Genomic DNA, 24,888 nt, shown 5'->3' on the forward strand with positions numbered 1-24,888 from the left:
AGTGTAGCGGGCAGCATGGGTACTGCGGGCAGCATGGGTGTAGCAGGCAGCATGAGTGTAGCGGGCAGCATGGGTACTGCGGGCAGCATGGGTGTAGCGGGCAGCATGGGTGTAGCGGGCAGCATGGGTGTAGCAGGCAGCATGGGTGTAGCGGGCAGCATGAGTGTAGCGGGCAGCATGGGTACTGCGGGCAGCATGGGTGTAGCGGGCAGCATGGGTGTAGCTGGGATAACACAGACTACACTCACCAGGTGTGTGTACCCTCAGGTGTGTGTCAACACTGATGCCTCCAGGGGCCTCCGCTGGTCCTCTCAACTGGGACAAGATCACCCTGACGGAGAGTCAGGAGACGACCATCAGGCGCGTCGACGACCTCCTCAACGACTTCCTTACACAGGTGGGTGAGAGCCTCAACGACTTCCTTACACAGGTGGGCGAGAGCCTCAACGACTTCCTTACACAGGTGGGTGAGAGCCTCAACGACTTCCTTACACAGGTGGGTGAGAGCCTCAACGACTTCCTTACACAGGTGGGTGAGAGCCTCAACGACTTTCTTACACAGGTGGGTGAGAGCCTCAACGACTTCCTTACACAGGTGGGTGAGAGCCTCAACGACTTCCTTACACAGGTGGGTGAGAGCCTCAACGACTTCCTTACACAGGTGGGTGAGAGCCTCAACGACTTCCTTACACAGGTGGGTGAGAGCCTCAACGACTTCCTTACACAGGTGGGTGAGAGCCTCAACGACTTCCTTACACAGGTGGGTGAGAGCCTCAACGACTTCCTTACACAGGTGGGTGAGAGCCTCAACGACTTCCTTACACAGGTGGGTGAGAGCCTCAACGACTTCCTTACACAGGTGGGTGAGAGCCTCAACGACTTCCTTACACAGGTGGGTGAGAGCCTCAACGACTTCCTTACACAGGTGGGTGAGAGCCTCAACGACTTCCTTACACAGGTGGGTGAGAGCCTTAACGACTTCCTTATACAGGTGGGTGAGAGCCTCAACGACTTCCTTACACAGGTGGGTGAGAGCCTTAACGACTTCCTTATACAGGTGGGTGAGAGAAGCCATGTAAGGCTTCTCCTTGTATACCATGTAAGGTGATGGAGAAGATCGTGTTAAAAACCTAATAACACATCTGGAGAGAAGGGACTTCGTGACACACCACCAACTTGGGTTCAGGGATGGTAAATCTCGCCCCACAGGTTTAAAAGAATTTTACAATGAGGTGACAAAGATTAAACAAGAAAGAGAAAGGTTGTTAGTCTGCATTTTCTCGAACTGTCGGAAAGTCTTTAGCACAGTACCTCATTAAAGGCTGGTGCATAAGTTGGAGAAGCAGGCAAGAGTAACTGGTAGGGTGCTCCAGTACATAAGGGAGTATTTAAGCAATAGGAAGCAGAGAGTTACAGTGAGGGGTGAGACCTCAGAATGGCGTGAAGTCACTATTGGAGTGCGATAGGGTTCCGTACTCGGATCTGTCCTGTTTCTGATATACCTAAATGATCTTTCAGGGGGGTACAGACTCATTCCTCTAAATGTTTGCTGGTGATGCCAAAATTATGAGAATGATGAAAGTGGAGGACATTTTGAGGCTTCAAGATCACCTGGACAAACCGAAGCAATGGTCCACCAAATGGCTTTTTGAGTTTAACCCGAACAAATATAAAGTAATAAAAATTGTTGTGGGGAGCAGGAGCCCTGATACAAGGTACCGTTTGGGAGATTAAATTCTTCAAGAATCGGAGAGTGAGAATGACCTGGGGGTTGATATTACGCCAGACCTGTCCCCTGTAACCCCATCAAGAAGATATCATCACAGTGGCATTTGCCAGGTTGGCCAGCATAAAAACGATCTTTAGAAACTTGTGTAAGAAATTATTCAGAACTTTGTATACCAATGCGTTTTGCCCGAAACGCATTGCGTAATAGTGGCTTTAGGCATTGTATGTACTAGCTCTATCTATATATCAATCCATTAATGTAACATCACTTGTATGTATGTATGTACCTTACCTGAATAAACATATTTATTTATTTATTTATGTATGTCAGACCGATCCTGGAGTATGCGGCTCCAGCATGGAGTCCATATCACGTGAAGCACAAGACTAAATTGCAGAAGGTTCAGAGGTATGCCACCAGACTAGTACCCGATTTGACGAAGAAACTACGGGAACTAAACCTCACATGGCTAGAAGAAAGAAGAGTTCGGGGAGACATGATCACCACATATAAGATTCTCGGAGAAATTGATGGGGCAGATAAAGAAATTTTAACACAAGGGGCACAAACAAGGGAATACAGGTTGAAACTGAGTACCCAAATGAGCCAAAGAGATATTACAAAAAACGTTTGTAGTGTCAGAGTAGTTAACAAATGGAATGCACTAGGCAGTGATGTGGTGGAGGCTGACTCCAAACACAATTTCAAATGTAGATATAATAGAGCCGACTCCATACATATAATAGGCCGACTCCATACACAATTTCAAATGTAGATATAATAGAGCCTAATAGGCTCAGGAATCTGTACACCAGTCTATTGATAGTTGAGAGGTGGGATCAAAGAGCCGAAGTTCAACCTCCGCAAGCACAACTAGGCGAGTAAGCACACTACGTTGGTAAAAGTCAGAACATCCATCAAAAACTTGAATAAGGAGGCTTTTAGATCATTATATACCGCCTATGTGAGGTCAGTCTTCGAGTATGCCACCCCATCTAAAAAACACACATAAGGAAGCTCGAAAAGGTGCAGAAGTTTGCAACGAGACTAGTCCCAGAGCTGCAAGGAATGAGGTATGAAGAGAGACTGAAGGAATTAAACCTGACGACGCTGGAAAAGTGGAGGGAAAGGGGGGAACGTGATACAGGCGTATAAAATACTTAGAGGGATTGGCAAGGTGAAAACAGAGGATTTGATTACAATGAATATCAATAGGACAAGGGGGCACAAATGGAAGTCCGAGACTTAGATGTGTCATAGAGATGCTGGAAAGTTTCCTTTTGGCATATGGGTAGCAAGTAAATGGAATGATCTAGAGGAGCAGGTTGTAGAAGCTAACATAAGCCATTACATAAGACAACCAAAGGCTAGAAACGCGGGGTTCAAGAGCCAGAGTTCGATCTTGCAAGCACAAATAGGTGTGTATAAACACACACATTTCTCTAGAGAAGATCTTTGGTTTCTACAGCATCATTATATAGTGCTATCACCGAGCTTAACCAAAACATCCGCTAGATGAGTCACTATTTAGTGTGTATCATCTCCCCATATCAACAGTAATATGCACTATATACAGCAACAACATTATTATTATAATTATTATTATTATAATTATTATTATTTGCATAATCATTATTTAACCGAATCCAACCTAAGTTATCCTAACCTAGGTTAATCTATCCTCTGCTAAGTTTAACCTAACCTAACCAAATTAATCCTAACCTACCATAATCTAACTTTACCTTACCTTACCTAAGTGATCTTATCATAACCAGTTTACCTAATCTTACCTAACCTAAGTTATCCTAATTTACTTTAATCTAACCAAAGTTAACCTAAGTTTCCCTACCTTAAATTCCTCAGACCTTAACTGAATTTAATCTATCTCATCCAAATCTAAACTAATTTATCATAATTTAAGCTAAATCTAACCAAATTTAACCTATTGAATTGCAATTTATCCTAATCTAAGTATCTTAACTTAATCTAACCTAAGTTATCCTGATTTACATACCCTAACAATAGTTAACCTATCCTAATTTACTCAAACCTAACAATAGTTAACCTCTCCTAACCTACCTATCCAAACTTGACCAAATTTATTCTAAGATAGAGCTAACCAAATTTATCCAAATTTAACCTGTCCTATCCAACTTTATCCAATTATAACATATCCAAAGCTAAATTAAAAAAAATACCTTATACTATTCTAATTCATCCTAATCTTATCTAAATTTAACCTAGCTTAACCTAAATAAAATTTATTCTGGTATAACCAAATAAATCCTGGTTTTATCTTAACCTAAGCTAAATTTAACCAAACTTTATTGAATTTACCCTATCCTGACCTAAGTTAGCTTATTTTAACCTACGTTAACTTATTCTTCCTAACTTAACATAACCTTACGAAATTTATCCTATCCTAGCCTAATTTGTCCTATCATAAGCTAAATTCAGCTAAAGTTAATTTTGTTTATATATTCATTCCAAATTTATAAAAAATCTGAGCTAAATTTACCATAACCTAACTAACCAGTGTTAACCTATCCTATCTAAACCTAACATAAGTTAACCTATCCCAATCTCTCAATCTTAATATCCCATTCTTATCCAAATTTAATCTAATGCATCTTAACCTAAGTTAGCCTATCCAATCCTAACTGAACATAACCTATCCAGTTTTATAACCTGAACATAATCTAATTTAACCTAACATAAATTTATCCTTGTTAACCAAATTTAACCTATTCTATCTAAATTTATCCTATCTCAACCAAAGTTAACCTATCTTATGCAAAATTTAAATATGGTCAACCAACGTTATCTTATCCTAGCCAAATGCATTCTAGTTTATCCCATCGCAAGCTAAATTTAAACTGGACTAACTAATTTAACCTAACCTAAGAAAATTGTTAGCCATGCTAACCAAATTTGACCGAGTTTAAACTACCCAAAGATAATTTATCTTATTCTAAGTTAAAGTGGTTAATTTGGTTAAGCTACCTTAACAAAATTTAATCTACCATTTCTAAAATTTTCCTAATTCATCTTAATAAACAAAAAATTATTCTATCCATCCCATCCAAATTTACCCTAACCTAACCAAATATAACCTATCATAACCTAATTTAACCTATCGTAAGCTATATTTATTCTATCCTATTTTAAAATTTAACCAATCTTATCCAGATTTAATCTAATGCATCTTAACTTAAGTTAGCCTAGTCAAACCTAACTGAACATTATCAAATTTTGCATAACCTATCCAATTTTATAACTTAAGCTAATCCAATTTAACCTGAACCTAATCTAATTTAACCAAATCTAAATTGATCCTTGTTAACCAAAGATAATTATTTATTCCATCAAAATTTATCCTATCTCAACCTAAGTTAACTTATCCTAAGCAAAATTTAACTAAAGCAACGAAAGTTATCTTATCCTTGTCAAATGCATCCTATTTTATCCCTTCGCATGCTAAATTTATACTGTACTAACCTAACCTAAGCAAAATTTTAGCCATGCTAACCAAATTTGACCGAATTTAAACTATGCTAATATAATTTGTCCTATCCTAATCTAATTTAACCTAACCTAAGCTTAAGTGGTTCATACGTGACCAAAGTGCGGCTTATGCTAATTCATGACTGTATTTCAGTTGGTGCAGGAGTACAGAGAACGGAACCCTCAGGTCAAGGGGATTGGGCAAAAGAAGATCAATGTTTGGAACAAAGGAAAAGGCTCTGGAAATGGAATACTAGAGGCTGCAACAGACATTGTTGAGCCTCAGGAAGATGAGAGCGTTGTAGGAGGCTCAGTGGTAGAGGTTCCAGCAGAGAAGACTGAGACTCTCACAGACGAGGCTATGCCCAGCAAGGGAGGCCCAGCTGCTCCTCCTGGGCACGGCACCAACAGCGGGAACCAAGCAATCAAGTTTCCAAGGAATTGAAGTTATGAAAGCCAGTATCAACAAGTTTCCAATATTTTAGACTGAAAAGTTGTGCATGAAAATTAGAAATATAAATTTGTGTTGCTAATGGGACTACATGTTTTGTTTATGGCTCAGAAGAAGAGATGGATATTCAAATAAAACATTATTACAGTAATAAAAATGTATGGTTAAAAAAATACTCTAGCGGATAGCAAACAATGCTTCAAAGATAATGTATAATAATTACAGAACCAACCTTGAGGTAATTTGGGTGCAAATAATGTTATAAACCAGTGATGGTTACCGTGAAACATTAAATGTATTAATTATCATGTTAATTATATCAGCTACTGCAGTTAATGATCGCCAGATAATGAAAATATTGCAAAACACTAATATCACACAAAAATAACTTAATATTTCCAAACAGAACCAGTAAGCAATAATAATAAAAATATAAAAATATAAAAAACCTTAATAATCTATCTATATAAATAAAAATGTAAATGTTCGTTTGTTCAAAATCACTAATCTCCGAAAGTTCTTCACCGATTGCTTTGAAATTTTCACACAACGTTCCATTCGCATCCGAGCGGGTTTTTATATACGTACTATATAGATGTCATGTCAGTGACGGGGAAAAACATGTTTTTTTTTTTTTAAACTGTTTTTCATGTAAGGGAAATCTTCGAAACCTTTACAGATTGCTTTGAAATTTTGACAAAACGTTGCATTCAAATAAGCACATATTTTTATATACCTACTATATTCTTGCCTCACCTGTGACAGGATAAAACATGCATTTTTGAAAAACAGCGCTATCTGATAGACGTAAGAGCAACACACACTATAATCTCTAAATGTTCTACACCAATTGCTTTGAAATTTTGACTCGACGTAACATTCAAATACGTGCGTGTTTATATATACCTATTATATAGATGCCACACCTTTTATATATTATATGGATGCTCAGCAACGCAAATGCGTTGCTGAGCCACAGCAACGCGTGGCCAGGTACAGCTAGTACTAACAATAAAATCAGTAGGAGCTGTGATGAGGGTTCGAACCTGAGCGGTGGGTGTTCCCATGCACACGCCATATTCTGGCGTGTGCATAGGCGTGCCCACGCCTATGAGAAGACCCGGGAGAAGCCGGCATCCTGCTGGAAAGACGCTCTTCTGCTTCCAGCCTCCACCCTTGTCTGATGCCTTCTTTGCTCATTCGGCTGAGTAAAGAGCATCGTGGCAGTTGGCTACTATACATCTCCAATCCTCCATTCATCTACGTCGTGCATCCGTGAGAAGTCCAGAATCCGGAAACTCGTCGTAGGATTGCGTGGGAGGGAGACAGGGAGTTTACTGGAAGGAATCGTGGGAAGTGGGTAAAGTTCGTACGAGCAGTCAACAGACTTGAGAGTCCCCACCCCTAGTGATTAATCAGACGCTCTGACCTCGTGTTGGTAGCAGTAGAGTGACCGGGGAAATTCTTGCCAGTGTTCAGGGGCAGTTTTCCAATAGAAATTCTTGAGAATTTCGTTAGAAAAACGTTCATAGTGTTTGCCGCCATTTTGACGAATGCTTCGCTTCGCCTGTGGGAGGTACGAAACCGCACCATGTTGTGAGGAAGGGGTACGAAACCGCGCTATGCTGTAAGGGTACAAAATGCCCCGAGCCATGCGAGACGCCATCTCGCTGGGCTGACTCCCAGCCTAGCCACGCCACCTTGAGGAGTGGCCAGCCACCTACAAGCAGGTGCCTGTGTATGGTAGGACAGTTGTGTGTATGTGTGAGCCGGCTGTGTAAATGAAGTAAGTATCCTATGTGCATTTGGTGATTATCATCTCTAAGCCTGAATTCGAGGTCAGGTGTTCCGCCACACTGTCTCCAAGCACCTTGGAGGTGAGGAGAAGTGCGGGCACGTGAGATTTTCACACTTATGACGTTCTTGTCAGTCCAGGAGGGACTTAGCCTGGCATGGGCAGGCATTCATGTGTGTAAGTGTACACATGGGAACAAAGCATACATATATTAGACTAAGGACTGTGAGGGTGTCATTGTTGTGTCTTATTTTTGTCATCAATTGTGATATGATTTTGTTGTCATAGTTTTGTGTGGTCATAGAAATCTGTCAAGAATTTGGTGGTGGAGGACCTTTATATCTTGTCTAGGGGAAACAAATTATTTTACTGGAGCCTAGGGGGAGAATCAAGGTGTAAGGAAAAACAGCCTAGTACAGACACAAATTTATATGCAAAGACACAAACATGTTCAATAAGGTAATATCCTTACAATACATGGTCATTTAGTATTATTGAAAGGTCCCTAGCAGGCTCTAGATACCCTACTGCTCACTGTCCCAAACCTGGAACTGTGCACACAGCTATCAACCCAGTGACATATTTACACCTCTTGGAAACCTTGACTCTTATAAAACCTCTCCAAAATCTGTATAACTACTCTACCCTATCTTACATTCCCTGCTAAAGTACCAAGGAAGCTTATCTGACTGTATGGCCGGAGAAAGCCCCTCAAATAGCAGGATCAGGTCGTCGGCGATACACCTCCCCTCCAGCCAAGATGGCGTCCACCTCTCTTGTCATCGCCCCTTAATACTCTATTCTTTACATTTGCAATTGACTTTATTTAACATATTCCCCATGCATGCATTTTGATTCAGTCCATTTTTCCCTTATATACTAAGGCTATTCCAGTTCACATTATTCCTGACAATCTCCAGCTGAGAAAGTACTACTTTACTGGGCGGAGTATTACTGGTGACTCGCGGCCTCTCTGATATCATCTGGAGATATTTTCCAATCAAACATTCTCCACTGTGTCCATCCAATATTTTATACTTGAAACTAACCTCCACAGGAGGTAAGGTTTGTAACACCCTGCCTAAGCCGTGGAGGGAAAAAAATGAGAAATTCATAAATGAATTTCACATTTTTTTCACATAAAATTAACACCTCAAACAGATTTCATAATAATTGTAAAGAAACAGTAAATGATATATAATAAACATTAGATACACAATAATATTTACATTCATCTCTGTGCAGTAGTACAACCCTAAGTCACCCCAGGTTTTGGCAATCTAGAAAGTGCATCTGCTACTATATTTAATTTTCCTGGAAGATGTTTGATGACCAGATTGTATTCTTGCAACAGTAAAGACCACCTTAATATTCTCTCATTAGAATTCTTCATGCTAGCAATAAATGTTAAGGGGTTGTGGTCAGTAAACACGTCAACAGTATTGGCTGATACATAAATGTCAATTTTTTTAACAGCTAGTAACAATGACAAAGCCTCTTTCTCTACTGTGGAGTAATTCTGTTGGCATTTGGTAAACTTTTTAAAATAATTATGTATTGAATAACATTAACATAATGTATTGTATTGAAAAAGGAATAACTTTTTAGAATAATAATGATTAATACCCTCATCATCTTCTTGCATTAGCACAGAACCAGCACCCCCAATCCGAAACATCTATATATAGTTTGAATGGCTTAGAGTAGTCAGGAGTAGCAAACACTAGACCAGATGACAACATTCCTTTTAATTTAATAAATGCATCTTGACATTCCTGAGACCATCTAAACTTTACATTTTTTACATAGCAAGTTTGTCAAAGGAGCTGCAATTTTTTTTACAGAACTTTCTACAATAAGCACACATTCCTAGATATCTTTGTTAGTCAACACTGGATACTCTAATATCCGAAACTGGCCGTACACTGAATAACAGACTTAAAGAACACAAGAGAAGTGTTAAGTCTGCAGACACTAACAATGCTCTCTTCTGCCATGTGAGGGATTCTAATCATCCCATTGATTGGTCTTCCTCCAAAATAATCTTTCCTGCCTCTACTCTACACAGAATCTGCTCTAGTCTTGTTAAATCTGCTCTAATACACAACGTACCCAACATGAACTTGAGTCCTGGCTTTGTTGCTGTGGACTCTTCCCTTTCACAGTATATACTCAAATGCTCTAATCTTTCTAACAAACGTGACCTAACATAAACCTACCCCTTCACTTTATCTTTCTTTCTCTTTCCTTTTCTTTCTCTCTTCTCCCTTTTTCTGTTCATTGTCTTCTATGCTCCCTTGCTATCCTCTTCTTATTCCTATCTCCTTCTCATTCGGTGGTTATAATAGAAGCTGCCTCGTATGGGCCAATAGGCCCTCTGCAGCTCTTATTATTATTACTATCCCCTCTACTCTACCTTACTTTGCTAGCTATATATATATATATATATATATATATATATATATATATATATATATATATATATATATATATATATATATATATATATATATATATATATATATATATATATATAAACACTTGCCAAAGTTGATCAGGAGTGTGTCATCTCCTTAGTGTTCCACATTAGCGTTTGATAACTGAAGGCTACAGGTGGTCAGCAAATATAATCTATATAATCGTAGTGTCACGAAGCCTAGTGTGTTATTACTGTGGTTGCAGTAGACACATAGTGAGGGCAGTGAAGAATACTGTGAAGACAGAGACACATAGTGAGGGCAGGGGCCATATATTGTGAAGACAGTGAAAGAAAGTAAGAGTATATGATGGGAATGAAGGACTAGGCTAAACGTTTCACAAGAGTGAATGAGTGACAGTGCTTTCACACTGAGAAGCAGTAGTCTACCACTCACCCTGTGAAGCAGTAGTCTACCACTCACCCTGTGAAGCAGTAGTCTACCACTCACACTGTGAAGCAGTAGACTACCACTCACACTGTGAAGCAGTAGTCTACCACTCACCCTGTGAAGCAGTAGTCTACCACTCACACTGTGAAGCAGTAGACTACCACTCACACTGTGAAGCAGTAGTCTACCACTCACACTGTGAAGCAGTAGTCTACCACTCACACTGTGAAGCAGTAGACTACCACTCACCCTGTGAAGCAGTAGTCTACCACTCACCCTGTGAAGCAGTAGTCTACCACTCACCCTGTGAAGCAGTAGTCTACCACTCACACTGTGAAGCAGTAGTCTACCACTCACACTGTGAAGCAGTAGACTACCACTCACCCTGTGAAGCAGTAGACTACCACTCTCACTGTGAAGCAGTAGTCTACCACTCACACTGTGAAGCAGTAGTCTACCACTCACACTGTGAAGCAGTAGTCTACCACTCACTGTGAAGCAGTAGTCTACCACTCACACCGTGAAGCAGTAGTCTACCACTCACACTGTGAAGCAGTAGTCTACCACTCACACCGTGAAGCAGTAGTCTACCACTCACACCGTGAAGCAGTAGTCTACCACTCACTGTGAAGCAGTAGTCTACCACTCACACTGTGAAGCAGTAGTCTACCACTCACACTGTGAAGCAGTAGTCTACCACTCACTGTGAAGCAGTAGTCTACCACTCACACCGTGAAGCAGTAGTCTACCACTCACACTGTGAAGCAGTAGTCTACCACTCACACCGTGAAGCAGTAGTCTACCACTCACACCGTGAAGCAGTAGTCTACCACTCACACCGTGAAGCAGTAGTCTACCACTCACACCGTGAAGCAGTAGTCTACCACTCACACCGTGAAGCAGTAGTCTACCACTCACACCGTGAAGCAGTAGACTACCACTCACACCGTGAAGCAGTAGTCTACCACTCACACCGTGAAGCAGTAGTCTACCACTCACACTGTGAAGCAGTAGTCTACCACTCACACCGTGAAGCAGTAGTCTACCACTCACACCGTGAAGCAGTAGTCTACCACTCACACCGTGAAGCAGTAGTCTACCACTCACACCGTGAAGCAGTAGTCTACCACTCACACCGTGAAGCAGTAGTCTACCACTCACACCGTGAAGCAGTAGTCTACCACTCACACTGTGAAGCAGTAGTCTACCACTCACACTGTGAAGCAGTAGACTACCACTCACCCTGTGAAGCAGTAGTCTACCACTCACCCTGTGAAGCAGTAGTCTACCACTCACCCTGTGAAGCAGTAGTCTACCACTCACACCGTGAAGCAGTAGTCTACCACTCACACTGTGAAGCAGTAGTCTACCACTCACACCGTGAAGCAGTAGACTACCGACTACTACATAATTACTACACAACTATGAGGCCACGCTGGTGAACGTAGGCTATAAGACAGAATACAGGTCACAGTAGGATAGGAGTTAGCCTTGGGCACTACAAACTGTATTTACCTGAGGACGAGGATAAGAAGCCGGCGGCTTGTCAAAAGTTCCCCGCATTTGCCTTGATGATCTTTTCCAGTTGGATATTAAAGTTATCCAACTGTTTGTTTAAAACAGTTTTGGCCTTTACGGCTTCGACGGGTAGGCGGTTCCATAACCGCTTACCTACCTAAGTTTATAACCCAGTGGGTGAAAAAGAATCTCCCGTTCTCAGTCCTACATTGTTGATACCTAGTTGATGGGGTTCTGGGAGTTCTTCTACTCCCCAAGCCCGGCCCGAGGCCAGGCTCGACTTATGAGAGTTTGGTCCACCAGGCTGTTGCTTGGAGCGGCCCGCAGGCCCACATACCCACTACAGCCCGGTTGGTCCGGCACTCCTTGGAGGAATAAATCTAGTTTCCTCTTGAAATTGTGGCTTGTTGAGCTTGACGCTGTTGGTCCTTGTTTGTGTTACATCTCACCTTTAGAAGAAGCTGTCTGGGTCAACATCCTCCAAATTGTTCAGTCTTTCAAAAGTTTCAACGAGTGGTCTGTTGTGACTAAGAACGACCTCTGCTGTTCTCTGGTTAGTGCAGAGGACAGCAGACAATTCCATTCACTTTCCTAACGTAGGTAAAGAACGCTTTACTCCAGACTCGTGTGAGTTGCTTGGCCACATGGAGGCCAGACAGGTGAGAGCAGCTGACCCAGTGATGAGTCGTACCTTTGGTGGCCGCTGCAAGCTGATCCGGCTCCGTCCCTGCGTCTACGGATACACTTACACATCTGTTCTCGTCGACAGATTTAGAGCCGGTGACGAAGACGCAAGACGCAGTCATTGACACATCTCCTAACATGGTGTGGTTGAGCCCAGCGATGACCTGTTTAGACGGGCATGGTTGAGAGGGACTGTTCTCACTGCCGACACTGACGGAGGCGGCGCTGTCCACGCTCGTCAGTAAGGAACTGTTGAAGGAGGAGCAGAGGATGTGTGTGACGGTGGTGGTGTCACTGGTGAGTGCCAGAGCCACCATGGCCGCATATCCCTGGTTGATGCAAGTGGGCGCCGAGTCCGATGCTACTACCACCAACGATCCCCAAGACGTATTCTGGAGTGGACAACAGTTTATTGAGTCAACTCCAAAATTGAAATTTAAGCTGTACATGGCGTATCCTGTAGCACACACGGCCCAGCGGGCCCAGGAGCTGGTGTCCATGTCACTGATCACTGGCCGATTGGTATTGACCACAGACATTGTCTGGCACGAGCCATTTGAGAACCAGCCTGACCTAACCCCGATACATATCAGATTCAATGTAAAAAATCCGTATTTTATTTGTATGGGGAGCTTGTCGTGCCCACAGGCGTTCCACTCTATGTATGTCCAGTTCAAGGGTCCCATGTTTACCTCCACCAGACTGCATATGACATGATTCAAAGTGTTCTTGGTCCCCTCGAAACCCAGTCCTGTGATCACTTGGTCGGCTGGACACTTTACCCACCAGATGTTGTCAGAGGCGCCAAGTGTGGTAGTGACGGCAGTGAAGGTGGAGGCAGGAGTGTGGGTTGTGGCAGTGAAGTCAAATACCGGCCCAGTAGTTCCTGCAGCAACCCAACTAAGACTTGTGGACTGCCCTGAGGTCGCTGGAGATGGAGATTTTGTGACGAGGGCTGAGGCTTGGCGTGTGGTAAGGGGTGAGGCTGGGGTTGTGCTAACATCTGTCGCCTGGGGTGTGGCCTGGGTTGAGACCTGGGGTGTTGGACGTCTATAAGGTGCAGCACTGGTTCCATTAACGGAAACGTCTGGAAATGAGTGGCAAGCATAAGTACAGTAATAATCTCTGGCGAGGGTTCTTGCAAATGTACATTATACAAAATGATCAATGAGGCTAAACAAGATAACAAATGACATCTGAAGCTGAGGAGAACGAGACCGCCGATCATTTAGCAGCTGCAGAGGCAACACACCGCCAGGGTGACCAAACTTCATAATAATCAAGTTAATCAATTTCCTCTAAATGTTATATTACATGCAAAATTCGCGAATATTACAAATATATGTTCATGATGTGTAAGAACGCACTTGTGAAGACAGGCAAGTTAAACCGGTTACATCACCTCTCCCAGCCAGCCAGAGGGATGAGGGTGTAGGGATGTCAACATGCAGGAGTATACCAACCAGAGGGTGTAGAGGGGGCTAACATGGAGTGTACCAACCAGAGTGGTGAGGGTGTAGGGGGCTAAAATGTAGTGTACCAGCCAGAGGGGTGAGGGTGTAGGGGGCTAACATGGAATGTACCAGCTAGAGGGGTGAGGATGTAGGGATGTCAACATGCAGGAGTGTACCAGCCAGAGGGGTCAGAGGGTAGAAGGTGTAGGGGCATGTATGCAGGAAAGTGATCACGTGAAAATGAACTGACCTTTAAGGTAGCAAATAAAGCTGATGTTAGGGTGAAGCTGTACATCTTCGTGGATGATGCAGGAGCTATCAGGCGCACCGCCCACACTAAAGGCCACGCACCAGGGTTCTAAGATTGAAGAATGACGTCATGAATCAAGTTACACCCAATTTTCGATTGTATTTTAAAACAAGATCACGGCGTTAATGTAGTCCCTTGTGTACCTGGTGTCAATGTAGGTCTTTGTGTTCCTGGTGTTGATGTAGGTCCCTGTATACCTGGTGTTGATGTAGGTCTTTGTGTACCTGGTGTTGATGTAGGTCCCTGTATACCTGGTGTTGATGTAGGTCTTTGTGTACCTGGTGTTGATGTAGGTCCTTGTGTACCTGGTGTTAATGTAGGTCCTTGTGTACCTGGTGTTGATGTAGGTCCTTGTGTACCTGGTGTTGATGTAGGTCTTTGTGTACCTGGTGTTGATGTAGGTCCCTGTATACCTGGTGTTGATGTAGGTCTTTGTGTACCTGGTGTTAATGTAGGTCCCTGTGTACCTGGTGTTGATGTAGGTCCCTGTGTACATGGTGTTAATGTAGGTCCTTGTGTACCTGGTGTTGATGTAGGTCCCTGTGTACATGGTGTTGATGTAGGTCCTTGTGTACCTGGTGTTGATGTAGGTCCTTGTGTACATGGTGTTAATGTAGGTCCTTGTGTACATGGTGTTAATGTAGGTCCTTGTGTACATGGTGTTAATGTAGGTCCTTGTGTACCTGGTGTTAATGTAGGTCCTTGTGTACCTGGTGTTGATGTAGGTCCTTGTGTACATGGTGTTAATGTAGGTCCTTGTGTACATGGTGTTAATGTAGGTCCTTGTGTACCTGGTGTTGATGTAGGTCCTTGTGTACATGGTGTTAATGTAGGTCCTTGTGTACATGGTGTTAATGTAGGTCCTTGTGTACATGGTGTTAATGTAGGTCCTTGTGTACATGGTGTTAATGTAGGTCCTTGTGTACCTGGTGTTAATGTAGGTCCTTGTGTACCTGGTGTTGATGTAGGTCCTTGTGTACCTGGTGTTAATGTAGGTCCTTGTGTACCTGGTGTTAATGTAGGTCCTTGTGTACCTGGTGTTAATGTAGGTCCTTGTGTACCTGGTGTTAATGTAGGTCCTTGTGTACCTGGTGTTGATGTAGGTCCTTGTGTACCTGGTGTTGATGTAGGTCCTTGTGTACATGGTGTTGATGTAGGTCCTTGTGTACCTGGTGTTAATGTAGGTCCTTGTGTACCTGGTGTTGATGTAGGTCCTTGTGTACATGGTGTTAATGTAGGTCCTTGTGTACCTGGTGTTGATGTAGGTCCTTGTGTACATGGTGTTAATGTAGGTCCTTGTGTACCTGGTGTTGATGTAGGTCCTTGTGTACATGGTGTTAATGTAGGTCCTTGTGTACATGGTGTCAATGTAGGTCCTTGTGTACATGGTGTTGATGTAGGTCCTTGTGTACATGGTGTTAATGTAGGTCCTTGTGTACAATAGTGGGAAACGACGCGTACACCGACCGTTTTGCTCTTTTCAAGGGTCGGTCTGCGTCGTGTGTTTTTCGTTACAATTGGTGACAGTCGGTCTAAGAACATAAGAACATAAGAACAAAGGCAACTGCAGAAGGCCTATTAGCCCATACGAGGCAGCTCCAATTTATAACCACCCAATCCCACTCGTATATATGTCCAACCCACGCTTGAAACAATCGAGGGACCCCACCCCCACGTTACGTGGCAATTGGTTCCACAAATCAACAACCCTGTTACTGAACCAGTATTTACCCAAGTCTTTCCTAAATCTAAACTTATCCAATTTATACCCATTGTTTCGTGTTCTGTCTCATTCCCTAAAGAAATCAGATTTAGCATAGAATGGAATAGATCTGTAGGAGAAAATGATATTAAAGTACCTGATTTTCGAAAAGCTAATTTCAATAACCTAAGAAATTTTTTGGGTCAAATAGATTGGAATGTCTTGGGTATGGGGTGTGGGACGGACTTGGAGCTAGACGTGAACCCAGCGACAGGTGACGTAAAAGGGGATTTTGATGTGGATTTAATATATAACTTATTTAAGAATATTCTAAACAAAGCGCAGGAACGTAGTATACCATACAAATTGAATAGATCGAATACTAATGACCCAAAGTGGATAACAAATAATTTAAAGAACCTTATAGGTAAAAAGAGAGCTTGGTACAAAAGGATTAAGAATGGGGAAGTCAGTTTAGAACAGGAATTCATACAACTAGTTAGAAATGTTAAAAAAGAGATTAGGAAAGCAAAAAGAAACTATGAAGTTCACATAGCAGAGCAAGCAAAGTCAAATCCTAAAGGGTTTTTTCAGTTATATCGAACTAAGACTAGGGAAAGGATAGGTCCATTAAAATCTGAGACAGGTCAAATAACGGATAATGACAAGGAGATGAGTAGTATTTTTAACAAATATTTTATATCTGTATTTACTAAAGGTCGAGGACCGGGCCGCGGGGACGCTAAAGCCCCGAAATCATCTCAAGATAACCTCATGATAGCCTTTTATGGGGTACTGTGTCAAAGGCCTTCCGACAGTCCAAAAAAATGCGGTCCGCCCATCCTTCTCTTTCTTGCTTAATCTTTATTATCTGATCGTAGAATTCTATTAAGCCTGTAAGGCAAGTTTTACCCTCCTTTAAACCTTGTTGCCTCTTGTCTGTCAACCTTTTTGTATACTGGGACCACATTAGCCGTCTTCCATATTTCTGGTAGGTCTCCAGTCTCTAGTGATCTACTATACACTATGGAGAGGGGCAAGCAAAGTGCTCCTGCTCACTCTTTCAACACCCATGGTGAGATTCCATCCAGGCTAACAGCCTTTCTCACGTCCAGATTCAACAGATGCCTCTTGACCTCATCTCTTATAATTTCGAACCCTTCCAATGTCGTCTGGTTTACTGCCACCTCACCTAACGCAGTGACCTCTGCTTGTTCTATTGTGAAGACCTCCTGGATTCTCTTGTTGAGTTCTTCACACACCTCTTTGTCACTCTGTGTACCTGTCCTCACCCATTTTAAGTTTCATCACCTGTTTCTTCACTGTTGTTCTCCTCCTGATGTGACTGTGGAGTAGCTTTGGTTCGGTCTTGACTTTATTAGCTATATCATTTTCATACTTTTTCTCAGGTTCTCTTCTCACACTAATATACTCGTGTTTGGTTCTCTGATATCTCTCTCTGCTTTCTGGTGTTCTGTTATTTCGGAAGTTCCTCCACGCCCATTAGTTCAGTTCCTTTGCTTTCATACATTCCCTATTAAACCATGGATTCTTCTTTTGCGTCTCGGTTTTTTCCTGTCGGGCCGGGATAAACCTGTTTACTGCCTCCTGACACTTTTGGGTGACAAAGTCCATCATGTCTTGTACGGACTTAGTTCTGAGTTCTGTGTCCCATGGTATATCCCTCAGAAATTTTCTCATCTCATAATTTCCCTTTCGGTACGCCAGCCCTTTGTTTCCCAGTTCTTTTTGGGGGGAGAAAATTCCTAACTCTACCAGGTACTCAAAGTTCAATACACTGTGATCGCTCATTCCCAAGGGCGCTTCCAACTTAACTTCCCTTATATCCCACTCATTTAGGGTAAATATCAGATCAAGCATGGCTGGTTCATCCTCTCCTCTCATTCTTGTTGGTCCCTTGATGTGTTGGCTTAGAAAGTTTCTTGTTACCACGTCCAGCAGCTTAGCTCTCCCTGTGTCCGGTCCTCCATGTGGGTCTCTGCTCTCCTAATCTATCTTCCCGTGGTTGAAGTCTCCCATAATTAGTAGTCCGGATCTGTTCCTGCTAGCTACAGACGCTGCTCTCTCTATTATATTGATGGTGGCCATATATGTGTGTGTGTGTGCTCACCTAGTTGTGTTTGCGGGGGTTGAGCTCTGGCTCTTTGGTCCCGCCTCTCAACTGTCAATCAACAGGTGTACAGATTCCTGAGCCTATTGGGCTCTATCATATCTACACTTGAAACTATGTATGGAGTCAGCCTCCACCACATCACTTCCTAATGCATTCCATTTGTCAACCACTCTGACACTAAAAAAGTTCTTTCTAATATCTCTGTGGCTCATTTGGGCCCTCAGTTTCCACCTGTGTCCCCTTGTGTGTGTGCCCCTTGTGTTAAATAGCCTGTCTTTATCTACCCTATCAATTCCCTTGAGAATCTTAAATGTGGTGATCATGTCCCCCCCCTAATTCTTCTGTGTTCCAGCGAAGTGAGGTTTAATTCCCGTAGTCTCTCCTCGTAGCTCATACCTCTCAGCTCGGGTACTAGTCTGGTGGCAAACCTTTGAACCTTTTCCAGTTTAGTGCTATCCTTCACTATATATGGACTCCATGCTGGGGCTGCATACTCCAGGATTGGCCTGACATATGTGGTATACAAAGTTCTGAATGATTCTTTACACAAGTTTCTGAATGCCGTTCGTATGTTGGCCAGCCTGGCATATGCCGCTGATGTTATCCTCTTGATATGTGCTGCAGAAGATTAGGTCTTCTTGAAGCCTCAAACAGTCCTCTTCTGTCTTAATCCTTCTCATAATTTTGGCATCGTCCGCAAACATTGAGAGAAATGAATCTATACCCTCTGGGAGATCATTTACATATATCAGAAACAAGATAGGACCGAGTACAGAGCCCTGTGGGACTCCACTGGTGACTTCACGCCACTCGGAGGTCTCACCCCTCACCGTAACTCTCTGCTTCATATTGCTTAGGTACTCCCTTATCCACTGGAGCACCTTACCAGCTACACCTGCCTGTCTCTCCAGCTTAGGTACCAGCCTCTTATGTGGTACTGTGTCAAAGGCTTACCGACAATTCAAGAAAATGCAGTCCGCCTAGCCCTCTCTTTCTTACTTAATTTCTGTCACCTGGTCATAGAATTCTATTAAGCCAGTCCGGCAAGATTTACCCTCCCTGAACCCATGTTGACGATTTGTCACGAAGTCCCTTCTCTCCAGATGTGTTACCAGGTTTTTTCTCAGGATCTTCTCCATCACCTTGCATGGTATACAAGTCAAGGACACTGGCCTGTAGTTCAGTGCCTCTTGCCTGTCGCCCTTTTTGTATATTGGGACCACATTCGCCGTCTTCCATATTTCTTGTAGGTCTCCCGTCTCCAGTGACTTAGTATACACTATGGAGAGTGGCAAGCAAAGTGCCTCTGCACACTCTTTCAGTACCCATGGTGAGATCCCGTCTGGACCAACAGCCTTTCTAACATCCAGATCCAGCAGGTGTCTCTTGACCTCCTCTCTCGTAATTTCGAACTCTTCCAAGGCCGCCTGGTTTACCTCCCTTTCTCCTAGCACAGTGACCTCACCTTGTTCTATTGTGAAGACCTCCTGGAACCTCTTGTTGAGTTCTTCACACACCTCTTTGTCATTCTCTGTATACCTGTCCTCGCCTGTTCTAAGTTTCAGTTCCTGTTCTTTCACTGTTGTTTTCCTTCTGATGTGATTGTGGAGTATCTTTGGTTCGGTCTTGGCTTTGTTTGCTATAAAATTTTCAAAACTTTTCTCTGCTTCTCTTCTCACCCTGACGTACTCATTCCTGGTTCTCTGGTATCTCTCTCTGCTTTCTGGTGTTCTGTTATTCCGGAAGTTCCTCCACGCCCTTTTGTTCAGTTTCTTCGCTTCCATACATGCCCTATTATACCATGGATTCTTCTGTTGCTTCTCGGATTTTTCCCTTTGGGCCGGGATGAACCTGTTTACTGTCTCCTGACACTTTTGGGTAACATAGTCCATCAAATCTTGTACAGCCCTATCTCTGAGGTCTGTGTCCCAAGGTATTTCCCTTAGGAAACTTCTCATCTGTTCATAATTCACCTTTCGGTATGCCAGCCTTTTGATTCCTAGTTCTTTTTTGGGGGAGATAATTTCTAGCTCTACCAGGTACTCAAAGTTCAATACACTGTGATCACTCATTCCTAAGGGCGCTTCCATCTTAACTTCCCTTATATCCCACTCATTTATTGTAAATATCAAATCAAGCATTGCTGGTTCATCTTCTCCTCTCATTCTTGTTGGTTCCTTGATGTGCTGGCTTAGAAAGTATTTTGTTGCCACGTCCAGCAGCTTAGTTCTCCATGTTTCTGGTCCTCTATGCGGGTCTCTATTCTCTCAATCTATCTTCCCATGGTTAAAGTCTCCCATAATTAGTAGTCCAGATCCGTTCCTGCTAGCAACAGAAGCTGCTCTTTCTATTATGTTATTGGTGGCCATGTTGTTTCTATCATATTCCTGTCTGGGTCTTCTGTCATTTGGTGGTGGATTATATATGACTACGACTATAATTTTTTGCCCTCCAGTTGTTATTGTACCTGTTATGTAGTCACTGAAACCCTCACATCCCTGAACAGCCATCTCCTCAAAATCCCAGCCTTTTCTTACCAGCAGAGCTACACCACCACCACCTCTTCCTTCTCTCTCTTTCCTCATAACATAATAGTCCTGTGGGAACACTGCATTTGTTATGGTTTTCGTTATCTTTGTTTCTGTGAGAGCTATTATGTCTGGGTCTTCCTCTAGTACCCATTCTCCAAGTTCATTTACTTTATTTGTTATTCCATCTATGTTAGTGTACATTGCCTTGAGGCTCACTTTCTTCTGTCCCTTCTCAAATCTTCTCCTTGTTGAGTGTTCTGCTGGTGGGGGAAGCTGTTCCATGGGTGTGAGGATTTGTGAGGTGGATAACAGGGATGCAGAGGATACTGGGATGAGGGGTGGGGGTCAAGTGAAGGGGAAGGGTATGGGGTGAAAGGGGAGGGAGGACAGGAAAGAAAGGGGGGGGGGGAGGGGGACTCAGCAGGAGGAGGGGAGGGGTAGAAGGGTGGGGATTGGGTGTGGGGGGAGGGAGATTTGGCTGGGTATTTGAGTGGGGGCAGGGAGGGTTTGGAGTAGAGGGGGTTTTCTATGCAGAGGAGGGTGGTGGGGTTGCCCTCCCTGCTGGTGTTACTGGGTAGCTGGTTGTGGGTTCCCCCTTCGCCTCTGGGGGTGATGTGTTGGGAGCTGTGATTTCCTGGTTTTCCCCTCTCGCCCTGCGCTTCTTCCTTGCTTCTGCCGCCAAGGCCCTCTCCTCCCTCGTCATGTCCCTCTGGAAGAATACTTTTTAGAATTCTCCCATATGTTGCAGGAGACTTTTCTTTGTCAGAATCATCTCCTTTGTGTTCTCGTTTGCAAACACTATCTTTAACACACGATCTCAGTCTTTTTTGTACCAGCCTAGCCTGAAAACCTTCTCAATGCTATGCTCAGGCCCTTCCATGTCTAGTGTCTTCAGTATTTCATTCACTGCCACTTTGTCCTTATCATTCCACTCTTTCCTATTAGAGCCTTCCTGCTCTTTAATACCCACAGCTACCACTGATCTTTTCCTTTCCAACAGCTGGCTAGTGGAGCGTGCCGCTTCCTGTGAGGTGGCTGCTTTCATGGCTACCTTCATCACTGCAGACATTACTTCAGAGTTTTTATTTTTAGCATTTCTGCAAATGTTGCTTTTATTGTGGCATTCTCTCCCAAAATACTATTACCATCTTCTCCCTAGGTGGTTATCTGAGTCTCAGCATCGGTACTGTTCTCTTTGAGGGCTCTAATCTCCTCCTTTGCTGCTGTCAGCTCTCTTTTTAGGTTGCTTATTTCATTCTTCATTTCCTGCATCATTTCCTGCATCTCACTCTTGATGTCCTCCAGAAACTAGGCAAACATTTCCTTCATTTCATCACCTGGACTTTTCCCTGTTACCTCTGGCTGTCATGTTTGACCTTGTTCCTATGTTGTGCCGTGATAGGATTTGTCAGAAGGGCAGAGCGGGGTGGGGGGGAGAGAGAGAGAGAGAGAGAGAGAGAGAGAGAGAGAGAGAGAGAGAGAGAGAGAGAGAGAGAGAGAGAGAGAGAGAGAGAGAGAGAGAGAGAGAGAGAGTGTGTGTGTGTGTGTGTGTGTGTGTGTAGTCACCTAGTTGTGCTTGCGGGGTTCGAGCTCTGCTCTTTCGGCCCGCCTCTCAACCGTCAATCAACTGTTTTCTACTACTATTTTTTTTCCACACCACACACACACACACACACACACACACACCAGGAAGCAGCCCGTGACAGCTGACTAACTCCCAGGTACCTATTTACTGCTAGGTAACAGGGGCATAGGGTGAAAGAAACTCTGCCCATTGTTTCTCGCCAGCGCTCAGGATCGAACCCGGGATCACATAATCACGTGTCCAGCGTGCTGTCCACTTGGCCACCGGCTCCCATCCGTGTGTGTGTTTGTGTGTGTGTGTCTGTGTGTGTGTGTGTGCGTGCGTGCATGCGTGCGTGCGTGCAGGAGAGCACTGTATAACCTCCATAGAGACCGGAGCTGCCGCAGATGAAGAATACCTCTAGAACAAGTGATGGCACACAAGAGGTCGGAAGTATGTAGGAAGGTGGTGTTGTCTGTGCCACACACTCCTGGGCCCGCCTCCAGGTACTGGTCCACAGTCAGCACACACTGGGCCAGCCCCCACACTGCCCACACTGCCCCGATCATTGACATGTGTCTGCAAAAAAAAATTACTAGTTAAGAAGAGGGAGACACAAGGTGCTGTTGATTATTGTTCATTCTCCCTGTTACACCAGTGTTTTTTTTTTTTTTTTTTTTTTTTTTTTTTTTTTTTTTTTGAGATATATACAAGAGTTGTTACATTCTTGTACAACCACTAGTACGCGTAGCGTTTCGGGCAGGTCCCTGGAATACGATCCCCTGCCGCGAAGAATCGTTTTTTCATCCAAGTACACATTTTACTGTTGCGTTAAACAGAGGCTACAGTTAAGGAATTGCGCCCAGTAAATCCTCCCCGGCCAGGATACGAACCCATGACATAGCGCTCGCGGAACGCCAGGCGAGTGTCTTACCACTACACCACGGAGACTGTGTTTTGTGTGACATTGTGTTGGAATTGAGCTGTGATGTTTACCATACCGTTCATTTCGTAAGTATAAGTATAGATGCCACACCTGTGACAGGTAAAACTATGCTTTTCTTGACAAACAGCGCCATCTGTTGCATGTGGGAGCAACACACATGCTATACTAAATATGTTACAATTCCATTTCATTGTTTCTGATTGCATTGATAAATTGAATTTTCATAGATTTTGATTTATTTTCATTTTGATTTAACTGTTTTGTGTGAATTGCATTGGAATTAAGCTGTGTTGTTTAGCATACCGGTCATTTCGTGAGTTTAGTTTTTTTTCATATTTTCATTTCATTTTTTAACTGTTTTTCTGATATTTCAGTGATGGAAACATCAGTTCACTTGATGTTCCCGATTTTCTGATGAGAACATCAGACCGTTTGGGAAGGCATCGGACGAGGGAGTGGGGAATGGTGGGGATGACGAGGGGACGTAAGTGAGAGATGGTGGGGAGGCGAGATGTTTTCTTGAATATCTGTATATGCCAAATGTTGTAAAATAAAGCTTGATGTTTTTTACTGAATAAGATTTATTTAACCTTAATAGAATAAGTGGCTTACTACTTTGGGGACTATAACAAATATGTTTTACTTTGGTATATTCTTAAAGTTGATTGTCACTCAATAAAGACACGTCTAAGTAAGTTTATTACAAACTACAGTTTAAAATTACATGAAAAGTTACACTTGACTATTGAAGGTGCATTTTTAATTAAGCTGAGTTATGAAAAGATTGCCTTAAGATGTCTATTGGAAGTAATGACATAGTGCATTGGTAAGTATCTTTTAAATGCACGAAGCTGTCTTAGAAAGTTTCATTTGATGAGCGAAGATGAGATAGAGATTAACTTTGATGTCTCTGAAAGCATATTTGACGGATCTGAGAATATCTTTCTCATATAAAGAGGACATTTGAGAGTGTCTTTATAATGCAAGAAAATGTCTTGGAAAGTTTCCTGTTAAGATACTTTGTGAAGAAAGCTACATACAATTATAATGTTACTTACTAACTGTATGAAAGAGTATTGTTAGTTGATAAATAATGCAAAAATTATGCTTTTAAATTATTCGAGTGTAACCTTAGATAACATATGAAAAGAAAGACTTAGTACAATTAATACAGCAAAAAAGGGTAGCTTTGTTAAAGAACTGAGACAGTAAGAATTCTTAAGTTGATAAAGAGAATTACATTGACATAGTTTTGAAATAAATAAATAAAGTCAATAAGTGATTAAATAAATACTTTGTTGTAACTTGTTGAGAAATAGTAATGCTCCTGTTAATAATACATAACAATGAACTACTTATTAAATGTCAGAAACAACTGGTTTAAAGAATCAGTAACAAGATGAACAGTGAACATGTATAAGAATGTGAGGAACCTAGACAACACATAAGAACAGGTAGAGGAGAGATAGGAGAAAAATTGTAAGAAAGGGTAGCGAGATGAGCGGAGAACATGTGGGGACATGTAAAGGTTTGTTTGGGCGAGATTGTAAGCAGCAGTAACAAGATGCGCTGAGAACGTGCTGGGACATGTAAAGGGTTGATGGGTCTTGTAAGAAAGGGTAGCGAGATGAGCGGAGAACACGTTAGGGCATGTGAAGGAGGGAAGGAGGAGTTGTGTATTTACATTTGATAAGATGCA

General features: G+C 42.8%; 2 protein-coding genes across 2 annotated transcripts; one reads left to right on the plus strand and one right to left on the minus strand.

The window, feature by feature from the left end:
* The first annotated feature begins 283 nt into the window (after positions 1 to 283).
* On the plus strand, positions 284 to 9,110 carry LOC138355836 (apolipoprotein A-I-like). Its single transcript, XM_069311372.1, has 2 exons — positions 284 to 1,024; positions 5,388 to 9,110. Exons 1-2 carry the CDS (start codon positions 284 to 286, stop codon positions 5,676 to 5,678), a joined length of 1,032 nt encoding a protein of 343 aa, XP_069167473.1. The 3' UTR covers positions 5,679 to 9,110.
* On the minus strand, positions 8,735 to 24,802 carry LOC123753950 (uncharacterized). Its single transcript, XM_069311382.1, has 4 exons — positions 22,662 to 24,802; positions 14,253 to 14,360; positions 12,614 to 13,635; positions 8,735 to 8,998 (listed from the first exon to the last, which is right to left on the minus strand). The coding sequence occupies exons 1-4, from the start codon at positions 22,816 to 22,818 to the stop codon at positions 8,735 to 8,737; spliced, it is 1,551 nt and encodes a 516-aa protein (XP_069167483.1). The 5' UTR covers positions 22,819 to 24,802.
* Between the last annotated feature and the right edge of the window lie 86 nt (positions 24,803 to 24,888).

This window comes from Procambarus clarkii, chromosome 6, assembly GCF_040958095.1.
Source record: "Procambarus clarkii isolate CNS0578487 chromosome 6, FALCON_Pclarkii_2.0, whole genome shotgun sequence".
NCBI classification, from domain to species: domain Eukaryota; kingdom Metazoa; phylum Arthropoda; class Malacostraca; order Decapoda; family Cambaridae; genus Procambarus; species Procambarus clarkii.

What these genes read in the sequence shown, in the direction of transcription:
- LOC138355836 (XM_069311372.1), top strand. Translation starts at nt 284, where the DNA reads ATGCCTCCAGGGGCCTCCGCTGGTCCTCTCAACTGGGACAAGATCACC. An exon ending in TCAACGACTTCCTTACACAG is followed by an intron (nt 1,025 to 5,387) that starts GTGGGTGAGAGC and finishes ACTGTATTTCAG; the next exon opens with TTGGTGCAGGAGTACAGAGA.
- LOC123753950 (XM_069311382.1), bottom strand. Translation starts at nt 22,818, where the DNA reads ATGTCAATGATCGGGGCAGTGTGGGCAGTGTGGGGGCTGGCCCAGTGT. An exon ending in CTTTATTTGCTACCTTAAAG is followed by an intron (nt 13,636 to 14,252) that starts GTCAGTTCATTT and finishes ACTCATTTCCAG; the next exon opens with ACGTTTCCGTTAATGGAACC. An exon ending in CTGTCGACGAGAACAGATGT is followed by an intron (nt 8,999 to 12,613) that starts GTAAGTGTATCC and finishes AAATGCCAACAG; the next exon opens with AATTACTCCACAGTAGAGAA.